Below are 21,324 nucleotides of genomic sequence, written 5' to 3' on the forward strand. Positions count from 1 at the left end.
TTTCAGAAGTCTTAAAAGAGCAACACTCCAATGCAGAAACTACAGAAAAGAAAATCAACTTTTTGCTGGTGGCCTCTGGCTCAGATAATGATAATGAAAATGAACATGTGTCGGTCCGCACTGCTTTGGATTGTTATTGAGGAGAACCCATCAGCATTGACACACGTCCCCTGGAATGGTGGCTGAAGCATGAAGGGACATATGAATCTTTAGTGCATCTGGCACGTAAATATCTTGCAACGCCAGCAACAACAGTGCCATGAGAATGCCTGTTCTCACTTTCAGGTGACATTGTAAACAAGAAGTGGGCAGCATTATCTCCTGCAAATACAAACAAACTTATTTGTCTGAGCGATTGGCTGAACAAGAAGTAAGACTGAGTGGCCTTGCAGTCTCTGAAATTTTACATTGTTTTATTTTTGAATGCAGTATTTTTTGTACATAATTCTACATCTGTAAGTTCAACTTTCATGATAAAGAGATTCTACTACTGTACTTGCATTAGTTGAATTGAAAAATACTATTTCTTTTGTTTTTTTACGTGCAAATACTTGTAATAAAAATAAATATAAAGTGAGCACTGTACACTTTGTATTCTGTGTTGTAATTGATATCAACATATTTGAAAATGTAGAAAACATCCAAAAATATTTAAATAAATGGTATTCTATTATTAACAGTGTGATTAATTTTTTTAATCATGCAATTAAACGCAATAAATTTTTTTTGATCGCTTGACAGCCCTAGAATTTTTGACGGTGCTCATTGATGTATTAGATTGACTAAATCAATGGGAATTAAATTTCCAAATGAAATGGTCATTTGAACAAATTAGTGAAAGCTTGTGTCGTTTGACCAAATGACTAAGTTTGCCAGTATGGCTGTACAAAAATCAAAACAGAAACTGGTTTGATCTTCTAGTACCTTGCATCTTGTGTAGTCATTTGCACCTGTATAAAGGCAGAGCAAAGTGGGTATAAAATGCTACTGTTCAGAGTTAGTAGCATCTAGCACACACCTTGCATGGTGTAAACAATTATGTAAGGTAAATGGCAGTGGAATATCAGACCCAGTACCTTCCTAAGCATTCAGAGCTGGCTAACATTTTAGAAAATTTACATCCAGCATGGACACATTCTGATGATAAAATATTGCACCTCTGCAATCAGAAATGAAATGAATTCTGCTAGGTTTATCATTTCTAAGTGATGCCACGATAAACTTATTTTTATAAATACCAGTGAGTTCATTGACAATATACTATTGATTCCTTGTCACACTGAAATTCTTGTTGCCTGGAGAAAGACAGAAAAAAGTCTCTTCCTGAACTAGTAGGTGTTATAAAAAAGTTTACTGAATTGAAAAACTGTCTTTAGTCTTTCTTTGAAAGGTAAAAATTTAAATAGAGATACAATTTTAATATAGTTTTAGCCTCAGAGTTTGGAAAAGGTGATACTATATTATTTACAAGAAAAACACACAATTACATTGTTTGTTTAGGAGATTTACCCCTTAACACCCCATCTATGTTAAAGAAGGTTTATTTAAACCCCTTTGGAAATTCTTCAACCAAATGCCTAAGGCTTCTGAGCTATTCTTTTTATTCATTTATTCTGATAGCATCTTCAGTGTGCATTTTTCACCTTTTTTAGTTATGAATTGTGAAAGTGTTTTACAATACAACAAAACAAATCTCAGAGTGTCATAAATATAAAGGGAAGGGTAAACACTTTAAAATCCCTCCTGGCCAGAGGAAAAACCCTTTCACCTGTAAGGGGTTAAGAAGCTAGGATAACCTCGCTGGCACCTGACCAAAATGACCAATGAGGAGACAAGATACTTTCAAAAGCTGGAGGGAGGGAGAAACAAAGCCTCTCTCTCTCTGTCTGTGTGATGCTTTTGCCGGGGACAGAACAGGAATGGAGTCTTAGAATTTAGTAAGTAATCTAGCTAGATATGTGTTAGATTCTGATTTCTTTAAATGGCTGAGAAAATAAGCTGTGCTGAATGGAATGTAGATTCCTGTTTTTTGTGTCTTTTTGTAACTTAAGGTTTTGCCTAGAGGGATTCTCTATGTTTTGAATCTAATTACCCTGTAAGGTATTTACCATCCTGATTTTACAGAGGTGATTCTTTTTACTTTTTCTTCTATTAAAATTCTTCTTTTAAGAATCTGATTGCTTTTTCATTGTTCTTAAGATCTAAGGGTTTGGGTCAGTGTTCACCTATGCAAAGTGGTGAGGATTTTTATCAAGCCTTTGCCAGGAAAGGGGGTGTAAGGGGGGGAAGATGTTTCCAGATGGGCTCTTTCCCAGTAATATACTGGTTAGACGTTTGGTGGTGGCAGCGATAAAGTACAAGGGCAAAAGGTAAAATAGTTTGTACCCTGGGGAAGTTTTAACCTAAGCTAGTAAAAGTAAGCTTAGGAGGTTTTCATGCAGATTCCCACATCTGTACCCTAGAGTTCAGAGTGGGGAAGGAACCTTGACACAGAGAAAAACAAGAACAAAAAACACTGAACGTTTTATATCAAAGAGCTGTTCAAAAAGCATAAGGGATCTTATACAATTGCAGTCTCTCTATAATATTTTTTGATGATTATGCTTTCCTCTGTTTGAGTTAAACCCTCAGGGCACCTTATTTAATTTGTGGTGTGTACAGTACCTACATCTGATTAATGTAAAATTGCAGTTAAATTACATGTGAGAATGGACAGGGTATTTGATCTGTTAAGAAATGTTGCCCCACTGCAATGAGGAGCTGCTATGTATTTTATGAGGACATGTGTAGGTTGTCACATTAATTGCTTGAAATACAAGTCTGGATTCTATTAAAATCATTTAAATTTAATCTTTAAAAGATGCAATTAACATATTGTCCTTCTTCTGTGCCATTTTAGCTGGTTATTTCTAGAAAGGCATTCACTTATAATGCTGATTCCTTCAAGTGGACAAATTGGCATCAGCTCCAACCCCCCTGTCTATCTGAACGAAACCTGAATATTTGGATCAATCTGAATGATAAATTAAATATGTTACAATCTCTTCCCTCGCCCGTTGTTTTTCTAAGGCTACAACACATGTATCTCACGTATCAAAGAGCCTGATTAAATGGACAGCTGATTTTTTTGTTCCTTCATTACCCCCTATATTTGACAGGACCCTTCTTTCTTAATGGTCTTTGCCCACCTTACTGTCTTTACCTTGAGCCCCTGAAGTGTGTTCTCCTAGTCTTTAGCTCTGTTCTTAGATGTGTGACAAATTGTGGTGTGCATCTGAAGCCATGTACAGCATTTGAGCATAGTGCTGGGAGGCTCACGGCAAAGGTGGTGGTGGTAGCCTGAAGCAGATGGCAGAGAAAATTTGGGGAAGAGTCTAAGTAAAGGCAGGGCCATGCATTTAGTATAAAGGTGGAAAGGGCTGGGGCCAGATGTCTTTTAGTGAAAATAGGTCACTTACTGCTCCGGGATTCAAAGGTTGGCACTTCATTTCTATATGGAAGTCCTAGGGGAGTTAGGTCAACTGCCATTGAAGCCAATGGGAGCTTTTTGAATGAGTTCAATGAGAGATGGATCTGTGAAGGTGCCTGGGATGCAGTGCTGGCCATTTGCGGAGAACACCGGGATCCATATCTCTATCTCACCCGATTCATCCAGTCTGCTGAATGCATGGCTCAGTGTTTGGATGAGACTGGAACATAGATGAGGGCTAGTTGGTTGAAGTTCAATGCAGATAAAATTGAAGTGATGCTTATAGGTTGGGGGAAGGGACTGCAAGATATGGAAAGTATTATCTCTGTCCTTTTTACTGATGCCATTTGTTACCAGAGTTCGCAAGGGGATGCTATTGGATCCAAGCAACAGCATTCAGGGCTGCCCTTTCCCCCCATTTTCATTTGGCGAGGAGATTATGACTGTTTCTTTCAAACACAAACCTTTCAATTACCATCCAGGCTTTTTCCCAGCTCAAAAATGGATTATTGCATTGTGCCCTGCATAAGGTTACCTTAAGACAAGCCAGAAACTTAAGCTAGTGCAGAATGCAGCTGCCCATGTAAGCAGTGTATCACAGCGTGTAAACAAGACATCTGCACCTTAGGATGTTTGTACTGCCTGCCTCTTGATTTCTGGCTGGAGTCTAAGGTGTTGGTTTTGATATAAAAGCCATACATGACCAGGTACATGTAGAGGTGTGAGATCACTTCTCTCCCTGTCCCATGCTATGGCAGATATGATCAGCACAGGCACTCCAGCTGGAGACCTCCTGAGTTAAGAGAGGGGGCTGAGGGCCCTCAGCTTTGACCTATTCTCCCTTGTTGGTATGACTTAACCAGGAGTTGCTGAGCTACAGCTTCTTCATGCAGATGTTTGTGGGGAAGGCAGTTTTACTGAGGACTCAGTTTTATGGTGGTAATTGAAGAGCTGGTTTCCATTTTGGTGAACTGTATTTTTAGTCTGTGCATGGATCGCTGTATTCTGCTACTATCCAATAGTATTGGGCTTAATCTCGTCACTCATAGATTGAGGTGGGGGACTTATGTCACTACAGATATATGAACCTTCATTAGCACTGAGGAGTCAAAAGGACCTCTAGGCTGCGGACAGACTTAAAAACCTGGGGGAAGAGTCAGTTCCAGCAAAGAAATCATAAGATAACAGATTTTCCATCTCTCGCCATCATTTGACTATCCCTCTCCATGTCCCATTAAGGAATTCTGTGTCTTTAAGAAGGATGCAGCATACAGTTAAATTATATTGTACTATTCATCCACCACCACTGATTAATCTGCAGTGTGAAATTGAATCCACCGAGATGCACTGCATTAGCACATAAGAACGTCCCTACTGGGTCTAGCTCAGTATCCTGTCTTCCAACAGTGGCCAGTGCCAGGTATCCCAGAGGGAATGAACAGAACAGGTAATCATCAAGTGATCCATCCCTTGTCGCTCATTCCCAGCTTCTGGCAAACAGAGGCTAGGGACACCATTCCTGCCCATCCTGGCTAATAGCCATTGATGGACCTATCCTCTATGAATTTATCTAGTTCTTTTTTGAATCCTGTTAGTGTCTTGGCCTTCACAAATCGTCTGGCAAGGAGTTCCACAGGTTGACTGTGCGTTGTGTGAAGAAATACTTCCTTTCATTTGTTTTAAACCTGCTGCCTATTAATTTCATTTGGTGACCCCTAGTTCTTGTGTTATGAGAAGGAGTAAATAACACTTCCTTATATACTTTCTCTATACCAGTCATGATTTTATAGACTTCAAGTTTATCTCCCCTTAGCCATCTCTTTTCCAAGCTGAAAATTCCCAGTCTTATTAATCTCTCCTCATACAGAAGCCGTTCCATACCCCTAATCATTTTTGTTGCCCTTTTCTGAACCTTTTCCAACTCCAAAATATTTTTTTGAGATGGGGTGACCACATCTGCACACAGTATTCAAGATGTGGACATACCATAGATTTATATAGAGGCAACATGATATTTTCTGTCCTATTATCTATCCCTTTCTTAATTATTCCCAGCATTCTGTTGGCTTTTTTGACTGCCGCTGCACAATGAGTGGATGTTTTCAGAGAACTATCCACAACGACTCCAAGATCTCTTTCCTGAGTAGAAACAGCTAACTTAGAATCCATCATTTTATATGTATAGTTGGGATTATGCTTTCCAATGTGCATTACTTTGCATTTAACAACTTTAAATTTCATCTGCCATTTTGTTGCCCAGTCACCCAGTTTAGAGAGATCCTTTTGTAGCTCTTCACAGTCTGCCTGGGTCTTAACTATCTTTAGTAATTTTGTATCATCTGCAAATTTTGCCACCTCACTGTTTTACCCCTTTTCCCAGATCATTTTTGAATATGTTGAATAGGACTGGTCCCAGAACAGACCCCTGGGGGACACCACTATTTACCTCTCTCCATTCTGAAAACTGACCATTTATACCTACCCTTTGTTTCCTATCCTTTAACCAGTTACCAATCCATGAGAGAACCTTCCGTTTTATCCTGTGACAGCTTACTTTGTGAAGAACCTTTGGTGAGGGGCCTTATCAAAGGCTTTCTGAAAATCTGAGCCCTGGTCTACACTAGGAGTTGAGGTCGAATTTAGCAGCGTTAAATGGATTTAACCCTGCACTCATCCACACAACGAAGCCCTTTTTTTCGATTTAAAGGGCTTTTAAAATTGATTTCCTTACTCCACCCCAGACAAGGGGATTAGCGCTGAAATCGGCCTTGCCGGATCGAATTTGGGGTACTGTGGATGCAATTAGATGGTATTGGCCTCCAGGAGCTATCCCAGAGTGCTCCATTGTGACTGCTCTGGATAGCACTCTCAACTCAGATGCACTGGCCAGGTAGACAGGAAAAGGCCCACGAACTTTTGAATTTCAATTTCCTGTTTGGCCAGCATGGCAAGCTGCAGGTGACCATGCAGAGCTCATCAGCAGAGGTGACCATGCAGAGCTCATCAGCAGAGGTGACCATGATGGAGTCCCAGAATCGCAAAAGAGCTCCAGCATGGACCGAATGGGAGGTACGGGATCTGATCGCTGTTTGGGGAGAGGAATCCGTGCTATCAGAACTACGTTCTAGTTTTCAAAATGCCAAAACATTTGTCAAAATTTCCCAGGGTATGAAGGACAGAGGCCATAACAGGGACCCAAAGCAGTACCGCGTGAAACTTAAGGAGCTGAGGCAAGACTACCAGAAAACCAGAGAGGCGAACGGCCGCTCCGGGTCAGAGCCCCAAATATGCCGCTTCTATGATGAGCTGCATGCCATTTTAGGGGGTTCAGCCACCACTACCCCAGTTGTGTTGTTTGAGTCCTTCAATGGAGATGGAGGCAACACGGAAGCAGGTTTTGGGGACGAGGAAGATAGCTCACAGCAAGCAAGCGGAGAAACCGGTTTTCCTGACAGCCAGGAACTGTTTCTCACTCTGGACCTGGAGCCAGTACCCCCAAAACCCACCCAAGGCTGCCTCCCGGACCCGCCAGGCGGAGAAGGGACCTCTGGTGAGTGTACCTTTTAAAATAGTATACACGGTTTAAAAGTAAGCATGTTTAACGATTAATTTGCCCTGGCATTCGCAGCTCTCCTGGATGTACTCCGAAAGCCTTTGCAAAAGGTTTCTGGGGAGAGCGGCCTTATTCCGTCCACCACAGCAGTACACTTTACCACTCCAGGCCAGTAGCACGTAGTCAGGAATCATTGTAGAACAAAGCATTGCAGTATATGTTTGCTAGCATTCAAACAACATCCGTTCTTTATCTCTCTGTGTTATCCTCAGGAGAGTGATATCATTCATGGTCACCTGGTTGAAATAGAGTGCTTTTCTTAAGGGGACATTCAGAGGAGCCCGTTCCTGCTGGGCTGTTTGCCTGTTGCTGAACAGAAATGTACCCCGCTGTTAGCCACGGGGAGGGGTGAGGGGCTAGCCACGTGGTGGGGGGAGGTAAAATGCAACCTTGGAATGAAAGCACATGTGCTATGTATGTAATGTTAACAGCAAGGTTGACCGTGAAAGAGTGTACCCATTGTTCTATAAAATGTGTCTTTTTAAATACCACTGTCCCTTTTTTTCCCTCCACCAGCTGCAGGTGTTTCAAGGATCATAGGATCGTCTTCCCAGAGGCTAGCAAAGATTAGAAGGTGAAAAAATGCACTCGTGATTAAATGTTCTCTGACCTCATGCTGTCCTCCCACACTGACAGAGCACAGACGAATGCGTGGAGGCAGACAATGTCAGAGTGCAGGAAAGCACAACATGAATGCAAGGAGAGGTGGAGGACTGAAGAGAGGGCTGAAGCTGAAAGCTGGTGGCAGCGTGATTAGAGGAGGCAGGATTCAATGCTGAAGCTGCTGGAGGATCAAACTAATATGCTCCAGCATATGGCTGAGCTGCAGGAGAGGCAGCTGGAGCACAGACCGCTGCTACAGCCCCTGTGTAACCAACCATCCTCCTCCCCAAGTTCCATAGCCTCCTCACCCAGGCGCCCAAGAACGCGGTGGGGGGGGCCTCCGGCCACCCAGCCACTCCACCCCAGAGGATTGCCCAAGCAACAGAAGGCTAGCATTCAATAAGTTTTAAAGTTTTAAAGTGCTGTGTGGCCTTGTCTTTCCCTCCTCCACCACCCGTCCCTGGCTACCTTGGTAGTTATCCCCCTATTTGTGTGATGAATTAATAAAGAATGCGTGAATGTGAAGCAACAATGACTTTATTGCCTCTGCAAGTGGTGATCGAAGGGAGGAGAGGAGGGTGGTTAGCTTACAGGGAAGTAGAGTGAACCAAGGGGCGGGGGGTTTCATCAAGGAGAAACAAAGAGAACTTTCACACCGTAGCCTGGCCAGTCATGAAACTGGTTTTCAAAGTTTCTCTAATGCGTACTGCAGCCTCCTGTGCTCTTCTAACCACCCTAGTGTCTGGCTGCGCGTAACCAGCGGCCAGGCGATTTGCCTCAACCTCCCTCCCTGCCATAAACATCTCCCCCTTACTCTCACAGATATTGTGGAGCGCACAGCAAGCAGTAATAACAGTGGGGATATTGGTTTCGCTGAGGTCTAAGCGAGTCAGTAAACTGCACCAGTGTGCTTTTAAACGTCCAAATGCACATTCTACCACCATTCTCCACTTGCTCAGCCTGTAGTTGAACAGCTCCTTACTACTGTCCAGGGTGCCTGTGTATGGCTTCATGAGCCATGGCATTAAGGGGTAGGCTGGGTCCCCAAGGATAACGATATGCATTTCAACATCCCCAGTGGTTATTATCTGGTCTGGGAATAAAGTCCCTTCCTGCAGCTTTTGAAACAGACCAGAGTTCCTGAAGACACAAGCATCATGTACCTTTCCCGGCCATCCCACGTTGATGTTGGTGAAACGTCCCTTGTGGTCCACCAGAGCTTGCAGCACTATTGAAAAGTACCCCTTGCGGTTTATGTACTCGGCGGCTTGTTGCTCCGGTGCCAATATAGGGATATGGGTTCTGTCTATGGCCCCACCACAGTTAGGGAATCCCATTGCAGCAAAGCCATCCACTATGACCTGCACATTTCCCAGGGTCACTACCCTTGATATCAGCAGATCTTTGATTGAGTTGGCTACTTGCATCACAGCAACCCCCACAGTAGATTTGCCCACTCCAAATTGATTCCCAACTGACCGGTAGCTGTCTGGTGTTGCAAGCTTTCACAAGGCTATTGCCACTCGCTTGTGAACTGTGACAGCTGCTCTCATCTTGGTATTCGTGCGCTTCAGGGCAGGGGAAAGCAAGTCACAGAGTTCCATGAAAATGCCCTTTCGCATGAGAAAGTTTCGCAGCCACTGGGAATCGTCCCAGACCTGCAACACTATGCAGTCCCCCCAGTTGGTGCTTATTTCCCGGGCCCAGAATCGGCATTCCACTGCATGAACCTGCCCCATTAGCACCAGGATGCCCACATTGCCAGGGCCCATGCTTTGAGAGAAGTCTGTGTCCATGTCCTCATCACGCTCGTCACCGCACTGACGTCACCTACTCGCCCGGTTTTGCTTTGCCAGGTTCTGGTGCTGCATATACTGCTGGATAATGCACAAGGTGTTTAATGTGCTCCTAACTGCCAAAGTGATCTGAGCAGGCTCCATGCTTGCTGTGGTATGGCATCTGCACAGAAAAAAGGTGCGGAACGGTTGTCTGCCATTGCTCTGATGGAGGGAGGGGCGACTGACAACATGGCTTACAGGGTTGGCTTTCAGGGAATTAAAATCAACATGGGGGTAGCTTTACATCAAGGAGAAACAAAAACAACTGTCACACAGAATGACCCCCTCAAGGATTGAACTCAAAACCATGGGTTTAGCAGGCCAATGCTCAACCCACTAAGCTATCCCTCCCTCTGGTATTTCAGGCAGGACTGAATCTCCATTAAAGTTTTGAAGGTGCCCCTGACAGACCTCCCCAAAATGATTGTCGGCCGTTGATTTCACGGAGGGAGGGAGGGGGGAGCAAATGAATACAAATCTGGTCTATTTCTTGTTTTGATTCACTCCATTTATCCTTTACATCTTTGGCTGTCAGCAGACAGTGCTATAGGACTGCTAGCCATCCTCATCTCCTGCCTGCTCACCATAAGATGGTACAATAGGACTGCCTGCAGGACTAAAGAGAATGACCTGGTCTAGTCACTCCTAATTTAGTCCCTGTGCCCATGTCTGCCCAGGCGCTCCTGACCGACCTTACCGAGGCAGCCAGGAGCACCTTGGACACGATGACGATGGTTTTCAGGCCTATTGCACCGTCTGCTGCCACAAGGCAATGGGTTGCTGCTGCTGTGTAGCAATGCAGTACCATGTCTGCCAGCACCCAGGAGACATATGGTGACAGTGAGCTGAGCAGGCTCCATGCTTGCCGTGGTATGGCGTCTGCACAGATAACTCAGGAAAAAAGGGGCGAAACGATTGTCTGCCGTTGCTTTCACGGAGGGAGGGAGGGAGGGCCTGACGACATGTACCCAGAACCACCCACGACAATGTTTTTTGCCCCATCAGGCATTGGGATCTCAACCCAGAATTCCAATGGGCGGCGGAGACTGAGGGAACTGTGGGATAGCTACCCACAGTGCAACACTCTGGAAGTTGACGCTCGGTACTGTGGAAGCACTCCGCCGAGTTAATGCACTTCATGCATTTAGACCATTTTGTGTGCGGACACACACAATCGACTATTTAAAAAGGATTTCTAAAAAACAGACTTCTATAAATTCGACCTAATTTCGTCGTGCAGACATACCCTAAGTACGCTATGTCCACTGGATCCCCTTGTTCCACATGCTTGTTGACCCCCTCAGAGAATTCTTGTAGATTGGTGAGGCATGATTTCCCTTTACTAAAACCATGTTGACTCTTCCTCAACAAATTATGTACATCTATATGTCTGACAATATTGTTCTTTATTATAGTTTCAACCAGTTTGCCTGGTACTGAAGTCAGGCTTACAGGCCTGTAATTGCCGGGATCACCTCTGGAGCCCTTTTTAAAAATTGGAGTCACATTAGCTACCCTCCAGTCATCTGGTACAGAAGCTGATTTAAATATTAGGTTACAAACTACAGTTAGTAGTTCTGCAATTTCACATTTGAGTTCCTTCAGAACTCTTGGGTTAATACCATCTGGTTCTGGTGACTTATTGTTGTTTAATTTATCAATTTGTTCCCAAACCACCTCTAATGATACCTCAATCTGGGACAGTTCCTCAGATCTGTCACCTAATAAGAATGGCTCAGGTTTGGGAATCTCCCTCAGATCCTCAGCCGTGAAGACCGATGCAAAGAATTCATTTAGTTTCTCTGCAATGGCCTTATTGTCCTTGAATGTTCCTTTAGCACCTCGATCGTCCAGTGGCCCACTGGTTGTTTAGCAGGCTTCCTGCTTCTGATGTACTTAAAAAGTAATAGGAAAATTTTTTTTTGAGTCTTTGGCTAACTGTTCCTCATATTCTTTTTTGGCCTTCCTAATTGTATTTTTACACTTCATTTGCCAGTGTTTATGCTCCTTTCTATTTTTCTCACTAGTATTTAACATCCAGTTTTTAAAGGATGCCTTTTTACCTCTCACTGCTTCTCTTACTTTGTTGTTTAGCCACGGTGGCTCTTTTTTAGTTTTCTTACTATGATTTTTAATTTGGGGTATTTAAGTTGAGCCTCTATTGTGGTGTCTTAAAAAAGTTTCCAGGCAGCTTGCAGAGATTTCACTTTTGGCATGGTACCTTTTAATTTCTGTTTAACTAACCTCATCATTTTTGTGTAATTCCCCTTTCTGAAATTAAATGCTATCGTGTTGGGCTGCTGTGGTGTTTTTCCTGCCACAGGGATATTAAATTTAGTTATATTATGGTCACTATTACCAAGTGGTCCAGCTATATTCACTCTTGGACCAGATCCTGTGCTCCATTTAGGACTAAATCAAGAATTGCCTCTGCTCTGGTGGGTTCCAGGACCAGCTGCTCCAAGAAGCAGTCATTTAAGGAGTCAAGAAACTTTATCTCTGTATCCTGTCCTGAGGTGACATGTACCCAGTCAATATGGGGATAATTAAAATCCCCCATTATTATTATTATTGAGTTTTTTATTTTAATAGCCTCTCTAATCTCCCTGAGCATTTCACAGTCACTATCACCATCCTGGTCAGGTGGTCGGTAATATATGCCTACCGCAATATTCTTATTATTAGAGATTCTATGGTACAGTTTGATTCATTTATGATTTTTACTTCATTTGATTTTACGCTTTCTTTCACATAAAAGCTTTCTTTAAGCACCAATATACTCTTCCCCGCCGTTCCTGGTATATCTGTTAGTGCTTCCAGGCTGCCTGCTTTGTATAGAGCTCAGATAAAAGCCCCTTTTCTTGTTGTTTCTTAGTGTATAGGGAACTAATGGAATGGAGTTGCTGTGTGGAGTCATTTCATGAAGTGTGCAGTTACAGCTGCCTTATTTGAACAATACCATTTCAGCGTGGGCCACTCAAGGCCTGCCACTCTGCAAGGGCTAGGAATCTGCATCAAGAAATAACAAATAACTATTAGATGGCACCATTTTTCTTTCCAGATATAGCTTTTTTGATTGGTCAGAGAGCCATTATATTTCCTGTGTCCCACGTCTAGTCATGCACCCTACGGTACGCATTATGGCTTTGATTGTGCCCTTAATGCACAGTCCTAAGTAGGGGTGGTGCAGAGTCACGCTCCCTCCCCGAGCTTTCTTGTGTGTATGAGCAGGCTGTAGCATGGCCCTGTCTTCTTCCTGTCTCTTTGGGGAAATTTGCAGCTGTCAGGAAAGAAGTTCCAGCACTCCCCAAAACACAGGGACTGCCTGCAATTTTAAGTGGCCACAAATAGAGTATGTATGATGGCCTGGGAAGGGCAGGCTCCTCACCCATCTGACTGTGCGTGGGTACATTCTAATTCTCCACGATGTCTCCATTGGCAGACAAGTACTTTAAGCAAATTGAAATGTTCTGAGAAGGCAATAATTACACAACAGTTCAATGTGGAGAAGAAGCAGAGTTTTAATACAGCGGCCTACTCATAACTGGAGAGCATATGTGTGGGGAATCAATATAGGGAGGGTTTGTTGTTGTTATTGTTTAATAAAAGCCCTTTGCTTAAATAAATAAAGAAATAATATATTTTTAAAAGTCCTTTATAGTGGCTCAGTCTAGTTGAAATTTAATGTTGCTTCAGGAAATGAAAATATTAAATTTAAATGAAAGTATTAAATGTTTGTGTTAGCTCGCTTGGCAAAGGCTATACAATACCCCCAAAGGAATTAAATTGTTATTTATTAATTATGTATGTTACGCTAGGTGCTTTTGTAGAAAAGAGGCTTTTCAAAGAAAGGTTTACATATTTTTATAATATATTTTTAACACAATATTTAGCTCACATAGCAATTTTCATCAAAGCACTTTCCAAAGGAAGGTAAATAGAGGGATCCCTATTTTATGGGTAGGGAAACAGAAACACAGAGGGGTGAAGTGACTTGTCTGAGGTCACACAGGGTACATCTACACAATTTGTTTCTGAGCCCGGGATGAGAGGTTCTGACTTATGGGGCTTGTGCTACCATGCTAACAATTATCTAGCCACTGAAACGGCTTTGGTGATGTCACACTAACAACTGCCTGAGGGTAAGGGGGGTCCTTGACTCAAGGGAAAACCCAACCAGGTGAATCAGCGATCAGACATTATTGTCTTGGAAGTGTCAGCCTACAAGAGGCCCACCAGGCCACCAAACCCTGGACTGGCACCTGTTGGGAAACCCCAGCTTCTTAGTTCCCAGACTGGACAAAGGCTCAGGGTTGGCACCAACTTGGCCAGCAGTGGAGGGTTGCTTTTCATGTGGGCACCCGATCACCCCTGTATCATGAGTGCCCAGGTATGGAGTGTGGTTATGGGCAATTTTGGATTGCAGAAAGGGAACCCTAGCTAATGTAATGGTCTCTGTTCGGATAAACTTGTAAAAGGTGAGTGCTCTGGAGAATAAACATTCATTCTGTTTGTCCTCAAAACATGTCCAAGAAGGCAGGATGGAGAGATTTAAGTAAAGATGATTTAAATAATTAATTTTCATCATTTTTTAAATGACCCAATTTAAAAACATTTAAATGAGGTTGAGGCTTTGTAAAATGAATCTGAAAATTTGTGATGTTGTTAACTTATAATTAAATATTTTTTAAAATAATCACTAGTAATAGGATGTTATTTGAATTTTACAGAAATTACTAAACAGCAAAAACAAACAAATAAAATTAAGTCCCTGATCCAACAAACAGTTAAGCAGATAACTAATTTTACTCACATGAGTAGTTCCACTGACCTCAAGTAAGTTAACTATGTGTGTAAATGTTTGCAGTGTTTGGAGCTAACATTTTATTTTTATTTAAAAGTCCCTATTTTTATTGAAAGCTTTTTTCTTAGTGACAAAAATCTTTGTTACTTCAAAACAAAATTGCTTCAATGTAAACAATGAAAAGTTATTTATACTTTAATTAACAATGTGACTATGGCCTATTTCTGCACACAGGCCTAACGTTAGGTTCTGAATGGTGGGATTTTCTGAAGTACCTAAGTGACTTAGGAGCATGGTCCCATTGATTTCAGGCTGCAAATCCTGATGGAGGAGTGTAGCTTGGCTGGAGCATTTCAACTTTTTTGATTTGTCAAAGTTTAATACATTGGAAGGTGATATTGGTTGCAAATAGAGTGCAGGGTATTTTCTATCGATGTAGGATTTGAATAGTGCTATTTTTACAGTAAAAATGTTAATGAAGCCTTGGCATTGCTATTTTAAGCATAGATGAACATTCTAAGTGTGAAACTTCTTCATAGAAAAATCTCTGTGTAATATCTGAAATTCTATTAAAAGGGTGTAAAATGGGAAGAAAGTAAAGAGCTAGCAAATTTGTAAATAAAAATATTGCGTTACACTACACATTTTTTCCTCTTTAATTTTTAAAAAATTTTATCCACCCTGCAGCACAGACAGCTACAAAGCAAACTTTTCCCATAATGAATCTCAGCTGTGTTTTGTAGTCATGTAAGAGCTAATTTGGTCTCTATGTAAATAAAGTCCTTGGCCCATCAGATGAGACTGACAGCAAAAGGTCCTTTTAGTGCCAAATGTAGTGGTAGATGCACTCATTTTATCTACCTAAGAAGGATGAAGGGCTTAGTCAGCACTGAGAGTATTTGAATGCATGATTCTAGGAAAATGATATATTCTAAAACCGGTGCTTAGACTAAGCCCCTAGCCAAGATTCTCACACCCTATCTTTATCAAGAGACACTTTCAATTCACATCTGTTCACATGTAATCAAATCCAGACATGCAGGAAACCAAGTTCACTCATCTTAACATCATGACTAGACAACAGAAGCTTGTCTTTTCTTAATTTGCCCTGGGCCCAATTATTCTTTCCTTTATTAAGACAGAAAACAAAATACATGGTTGGGTGCACATCTCCACAGGTGCTTTGAGGAATGAAGCAAACACTCTCGGACAGGAACCTTGTGATTAACCTTGATGCTAACTCCCGACTGAAACAGGAGGTTTTACGTTCAAATTTGTTGACTGTAACCTAAAAAAAATCTCAAATAGCAGGAAACTGCAAACTACGAAAGGAAATACAGGAGAAAAGATTCAGTGTGTAAAGCATAGCTGGTACACTATTATTTGTATTACCATAACTCCTACAGGTCCTAATCATAGACCAGGACTTGACTGTGCTATTCAGTACTGTAAATGTTTATTTTTGTAAAAATATCAGTATACAATAAAGCAGCTGGATTTCCAGCAGTCTACACGAATTAGATTGAAATGAAAATAACCTGTGGTGAGTTAGCTAGTGGTATGGCTAGAAACTGTTTGCCATATGCTGTGTTGGCCCATCACAGACTGAATCAGAGTTAGGAAGAGCTATGCTAATGTTTTGCCAAGTTGTGCATCCTGAGATGTGCCTTTTCTGCTTTCTGCTGGCAAAAAATGGCCCTGAAGTTGGTATATTGAGCCAAGGGAAGATCACCCCAATGTCTTAGGTTGGTATAATGTTGTGAGGCCAGCTTGTCCCTATGTCTAGCTGATCAATGACTGCCATTGACATCTTGGTAGAGCCATATAGAGCAGCCTCTATCTTACCACTAACGCAAGCTAGTTGGAGTGGAGCTAAGTTTCCTCATTTGAAAGTTAAGTCTTTTCTGCATTACGCATATCTGAGATGCAGTCTTATCTTTAAAGGAATGGTGTGTACACTTCCCTCAGACATTTCTTGATCCATTTGTTCATGATGCTGGAAAGCCTCTGTGTCAGAAATTTCCCTGAGGAGCTTAGATTTTTTTCAGTTACTTTTGATAGTTTTCTAGAGGTCCCGGGGATTAAGAGCTCCTTCAGTGTCCTATGCATCATTTGACATGTGGCTAATGCAGCATTTTCTCTGAAGGGGTTGATTTTTCAACACACTGACCTTCTGGTAGGAAAACCAAAAATACAATGAAAAAAAATACAGTGAAGGTTGCACAAGTTTCCCCATCCAGCTCAAAAGGATAAAGGGCTGGAAAAAGCAAGTCCTGTTTGCATCAACATACAGGACTCTAAAGTGTAGTGGGCAAAACTCATTGATATGGTGCGGTTCCATGTTAAGATGTCTTTGGAGGAAGAAGCTATGAAATTAATAATTGTTAAAAAGATAACATCCTAATCAGTCATGTGCTCGAGGATTTAGGCTGTAGGAAGGAGTGTTGTCTAGGCAGAAGCAGACAGACTTGGGAATCAGGTCTCTGGCTCTGCCATTGATTTACTGTCTGACCGCTGACAAATTACTTAGGGCTCAACTGCATTGAGGGAGAGCAAAGGAGGCTTAATGCCATCTTTGTTCCCACCTACTAACCTCCTTAGACTCACCAGCCCTACTTTTGGAAATCTGTCCCATGTTTCTTAAGATTAAAAAAAAAATCACTCTCTCTGTTAACTTTATCTTGCAGCATGTCAACCTGTCACGGCCTCTTTTTCAGATCAGAGATTTCATTGGTGATTAGTCATAACCCATGTGGGCATAAAGATTTGGTTACTCCAGGATTTTTCAGAGTTTAAACATTGCATATATGCCTTGATATCTTTGGTTATTTGAAATCGTCAAATAGTCATATCATACTTTTCTCACTTATAGAATAACTATGGTATACAACACACATATACTCTTCAAATAAAATAACTAAATTAGGCATGTAATTTAAAAAGGCTTAAGAGTTAGGTAATATATGTCAGTGTTTTTGTTTCTCCTGCTATGACTCCATGTCTCCATGATAAACAAGATGATCGTTATTTCCAGGATTTTTCCCCACTAAGGTAATTTACAAATATAGTGAAAAGGTAGATTTGGACTTTGTCCTACATCACAAACAGCTTTTACTTGGCCATGTGTTGAATGACAGAGGTTTCTTAAATCTCATTACCTTTCGTTTTTCGTTCTCAGTAAAAGTGGTGGAGAGAATATACTCACATTTCAGCTCAAGTTTGATGAAATCTGTATTCCCCAAATTCTCAAGAAATACTCCATCAGGGGCGGATGTTTTGAAATAGAAAGAGATGTCTGCGCTGGTTTCCCCTTGGAACGTGGAGAAGTGAAGGTAGGACGATGGAGTAATGAAAGACGCAGCGTTCCAGTAATTTCCTGTGGAGATGTGAGTGACAAAATTATGTCTTTCAGTGCTCCTTCCAAGCTGTTATTTACTTGTGTAACCAAAGCAAGAACAGAAGCTAAAGTTTCTAATGTCAAAGCATGTTACAGTGCTTTCTGTATGCAAAAAGAGAAATCATTCCAATTCTACCTTGTTACACTTTTTTTATAGATAGGTTGCTAGATTTCAAAAGTTAGATGACATTTTGAGGACATTGTGAGGACATTTTCAAGCTCCTACCCCATGAGATACTTATCAAAATATATCATAGAATATCAGGGTTGGAAGGGACCTCAGGAGGTCATCTAGTCCAACCCCCTGCTCAAAAGCAGGACCCATCCCCAATTAAATCATCCCAGCCAAGGCTTTGTCAAGCCTGACCTTAAAAACTTCTAAGGAAGGAGATTCCACCACCTCCCTAGGCAACGCATTCCAGTGTTTCACCACCCTCCTAGTGAAAAAGTTTTTCCTAATATCCAACCTAAACGTCCCCCACTGCAACTTGAGACCATTACTCCTTGTCCTGTCCTCTTCCACCACTGAGAATAGTCTAGAACAATCCTCTCTAGAACTACCTCTCAGGTAGTTGAAAGCAGCTATCAAATCCCCCCTCATTCTTCTCTTCTGCAGACTAAACAATCCCAGTTCCCTCAGCCTCTCCTCATAAGTCATGTGTTCCAGACCCCTAATCATTTTTGTTGCCCTTCGCTGGACTCTCTCCAATTTATCCATATCCTTCTTGTAGTGTGGGGCCCAAAACTGGACACAGTACTCCAGATGAGGCCTCACCAATGTCGAATAGAGGGGGACGATCAAGTCCCTCGATCTGCTCGCTATGCCCTTACTTATACATCCCAAAATGCCATTGGCCTTCTTGGCAACAAGGGCACACTGCTGACTCATACCCAGCTTCTCGTCCACTGTCACCCCTAGGTCCTTTTCCGCAGAACTGCTGCCTAGCCATTCGGTCCCTAGTCTGTAGCTGTGCATTGGGTTCTTCCGTCCTAAGTGCAGGACCCTGCACTTATCCTTATTGAACCTCATCAGATTTCTTTTGGCCCAATCCTCCAATTTGTCTAGGTCCCTCTGTATCCTATCCCTGCCCTCCAGCATATCTACCACTCCTCCCAGTTTAGTATCATCCGCAAATTTGCTGAGAGTGCAATCCACACCATCCTCCAGATAATTTATGAAGATTTTGAACAAAACCGGCCCCAGGACCGACCCCTGGGGCACTCCACTTGATACCGGCTGCCAACTAGACATGGAGCCATTGATCACTACCCGTTGAGCCCGACAATCTAGCCAACTTTCTACCCACCTTATAGTGCATTCATCCAGCCCATACTTCTTTAACTTGCTGACAAGAATACTGTGGGAGACCGTGTCAAAAGCTTTGCTAAAGTCAAGATACAATACATCCACTGCTTTCCCTTCATCCACAGAACCAGTAATCTCATCATAGAAGGCGATTAGATTAGTCAGGCATGATCTTCCCTTGGTGAATCCATGCTGACAGTTCCTGATCACTTTCCTCTCATGTAAGTGCTTCAGGATTGATTCTTTGAGGACCTGCTCCATGAGTTTTCCGGGGACTGAAGTGAGGCTGACTGGCCTGTAGTTCCCAGGATCCTCCTTCTTCCCTTTTTTAAAGATGGGCACTACATTAGCCTTTTTCCAGTCATCTGGGACTTCCCCCGTTCGCCACGAGTTTTCAAAGATAATGGCCAATGGCTCTGCAATCACAGCCGCCAGTTCCTTTAGCACTCTCGGATGCAACTCGTCCAGCCCGATGGACTTGTGCACGTCCAGCTTTTCTAAATAGTCCCTAACCACCTCTTTCTCCACAGAGGGCTGGCCATCTATTCCCCATGTTGTGATGCCCAGCGCAGCAGTCTGGGAGCTGACCTTGTTCGTGAAGACAGAGGCAAAAAAAGCATTGAGTACGTTAGCTTTTTCCACATCCTCTGTCACTAGGTTGCCTCCCTCATTCATTAAGGGGCCCACACTTTCCTTGGCTTTCTTCTTGTTGCCAACATACCTGAAGAAACTCTTCTTGTTACTCTTAACATCTCTCGCTAGCTGCAGCTCCAGGTGCGATTTGGCCCTCCTAATTTCATTCCTACATGCCCGAGCAATATTTTTATACTCTGCCTTGGTAATATGTCCAACCTTCCACTTCTTGTAAGCTTCTTTTTTATGCTTAAGATCCACTAGGATTTCACCGTTAAGCCAAGCTGGTCGCCTGCCATATTTACTATTCTTTCAACACATCGGGATGGTTTGTCCCTGTAACCTCAACAGGGATTCCTTGAAATACAGCCAGCTCTCCTGGACTCCTCTCCCCTTCATGTTAGTCCCCCAGGGGATCCTACCCATCCGTTCCCTGAGGGAGTCGAAGTCTGCTTTCCTGAAGTCCAGGGTCCGTATCCTGCTGTTTACCTTTCTTCCCTGTGTCAGGATCCTGAACTCAACCAACTCATGGTCACTGCTTCCCAGATTCCCATCCACTTTTGCTTCCTCCACTAATTCTTCCCGGTTTGTGAGCAGCAGGTCAAGAAAAGCGCCCCCCCTAGTTGGCTCCTCTTGCACTTGCACCAGGAAATTGTACCCTACGCTTTCCAAAAACTTCCTGGATTGTCTATGCACCGCTGTATTGCTCTCCCAGCAGATATCAGGAAAATTAAAGTCACCCATGAGAACCAGGGCATGCGATCTAGTAGCTTCCGCGAGCTGCCGAAAGAAAGCCTCATCCACCTCATCCCCCTGGTCCGGTGGTCTATAGCAGACTCCCACCACTACATCACTCTTGTTGCTCACACTTCTAAACTTAATTCAGAGACACTCAGGTTTTTCTGCAGTTTCGTACCGGAGCTCTGAGCAGTCATACTGCTCCCTTACATACAGTGCTACTCCCCCACCTTTTCTGCCCTGCCTGTCCTTCCTGAACAGTTTATAACCATCCATGACAGTACTCCAGTCATGTGAGTTATCCCACCAAGTCTATGTTATTCCAATCACGTCATAATTCCTTGACATCACCAGGACCTCCAGTTCTCCCTGCTTGTTTCCATATGTATGTGTTCGTGTACATGGCCCCAATCCAACAGAGAAACTAAGTACATGCTTAACGTTAAGCATGTCAGTAATCCAATTTATGTTATGGGACATCAGGGCCATGGTGTATATGCAATTGCAAATGGCCAGTCATATACCTGCCCGGCCTTGCTCATGTGCATGCATACATTACTGCATGTATAACTTGGCTGCTTTAAAACTTATATACATAATTGCATCCATCTAGCTATGTCTATCTTTTCCTTTTTGTTTTTATAACAGAAAAATACAGTAATTGAAACTGAAGATTACAGCTGGGATTCATTTATTTGATATGGTTGGACAATATTTTCACTCTATGGAGTACCCCTCCCCCGGTCCTCCCTAACAAACAGAAAGTGCAGTATGCACTGCTCCAGAGGAGCCCTGAATCATCACTTGCAGGACAACACTCTACTTCTTCCATGGATAGACCACTTGAACTATGTGGTCCTTCCACTACCATTCCCTGCTTTCCCAATAAGATGCTGCCAAGGGATCTGTGGGGATAGACTCCC

General features: G+C 42.6%; 1 protein-coding gene across 6 annotated transcripts in view; it reads right to left on the reverse strand.

Moving 5' to 3' along the window:
* The window catches only part of CNTNAP2 (contactin associated protein 2), a 1,669,434-nt gene that overhangs the window by 140,480 nt on the left and 1,507,630 nt on the right, over positions 1 to 21,324 (reverse strand). For all 6 annotated transcript variants that reach the window (XM_073332778.2, XM_078851686.1, XM_073332785.2 and 3 more), the window contains exon 16: positions 17,533 to 17,703. In XM_073332778.2, the coding sequence (XP_073188879.1) occupies positions 17,533 to 17,703 (171 nt within the window). The remainder of the gene's footprint in view (positions 1 to 17,532; positions 17,704 to 21,324) is intronic.

Source organism: Lepidochelys kempii, chromosome 2 (genome assembly GCF_965140285.1).
Source record: "Lepidochelys kempii isolate rLepKem1 chromosome 2, rLepKem1.hap1, whole genome shotgun sequence".
Classification (NCBI taxonomy): domain Eukaryota; kingdom Metazoa; phylum Chordata; order Testudines; family Cheloniidae; genus Lepidochelys; species Lepidochelys kempii.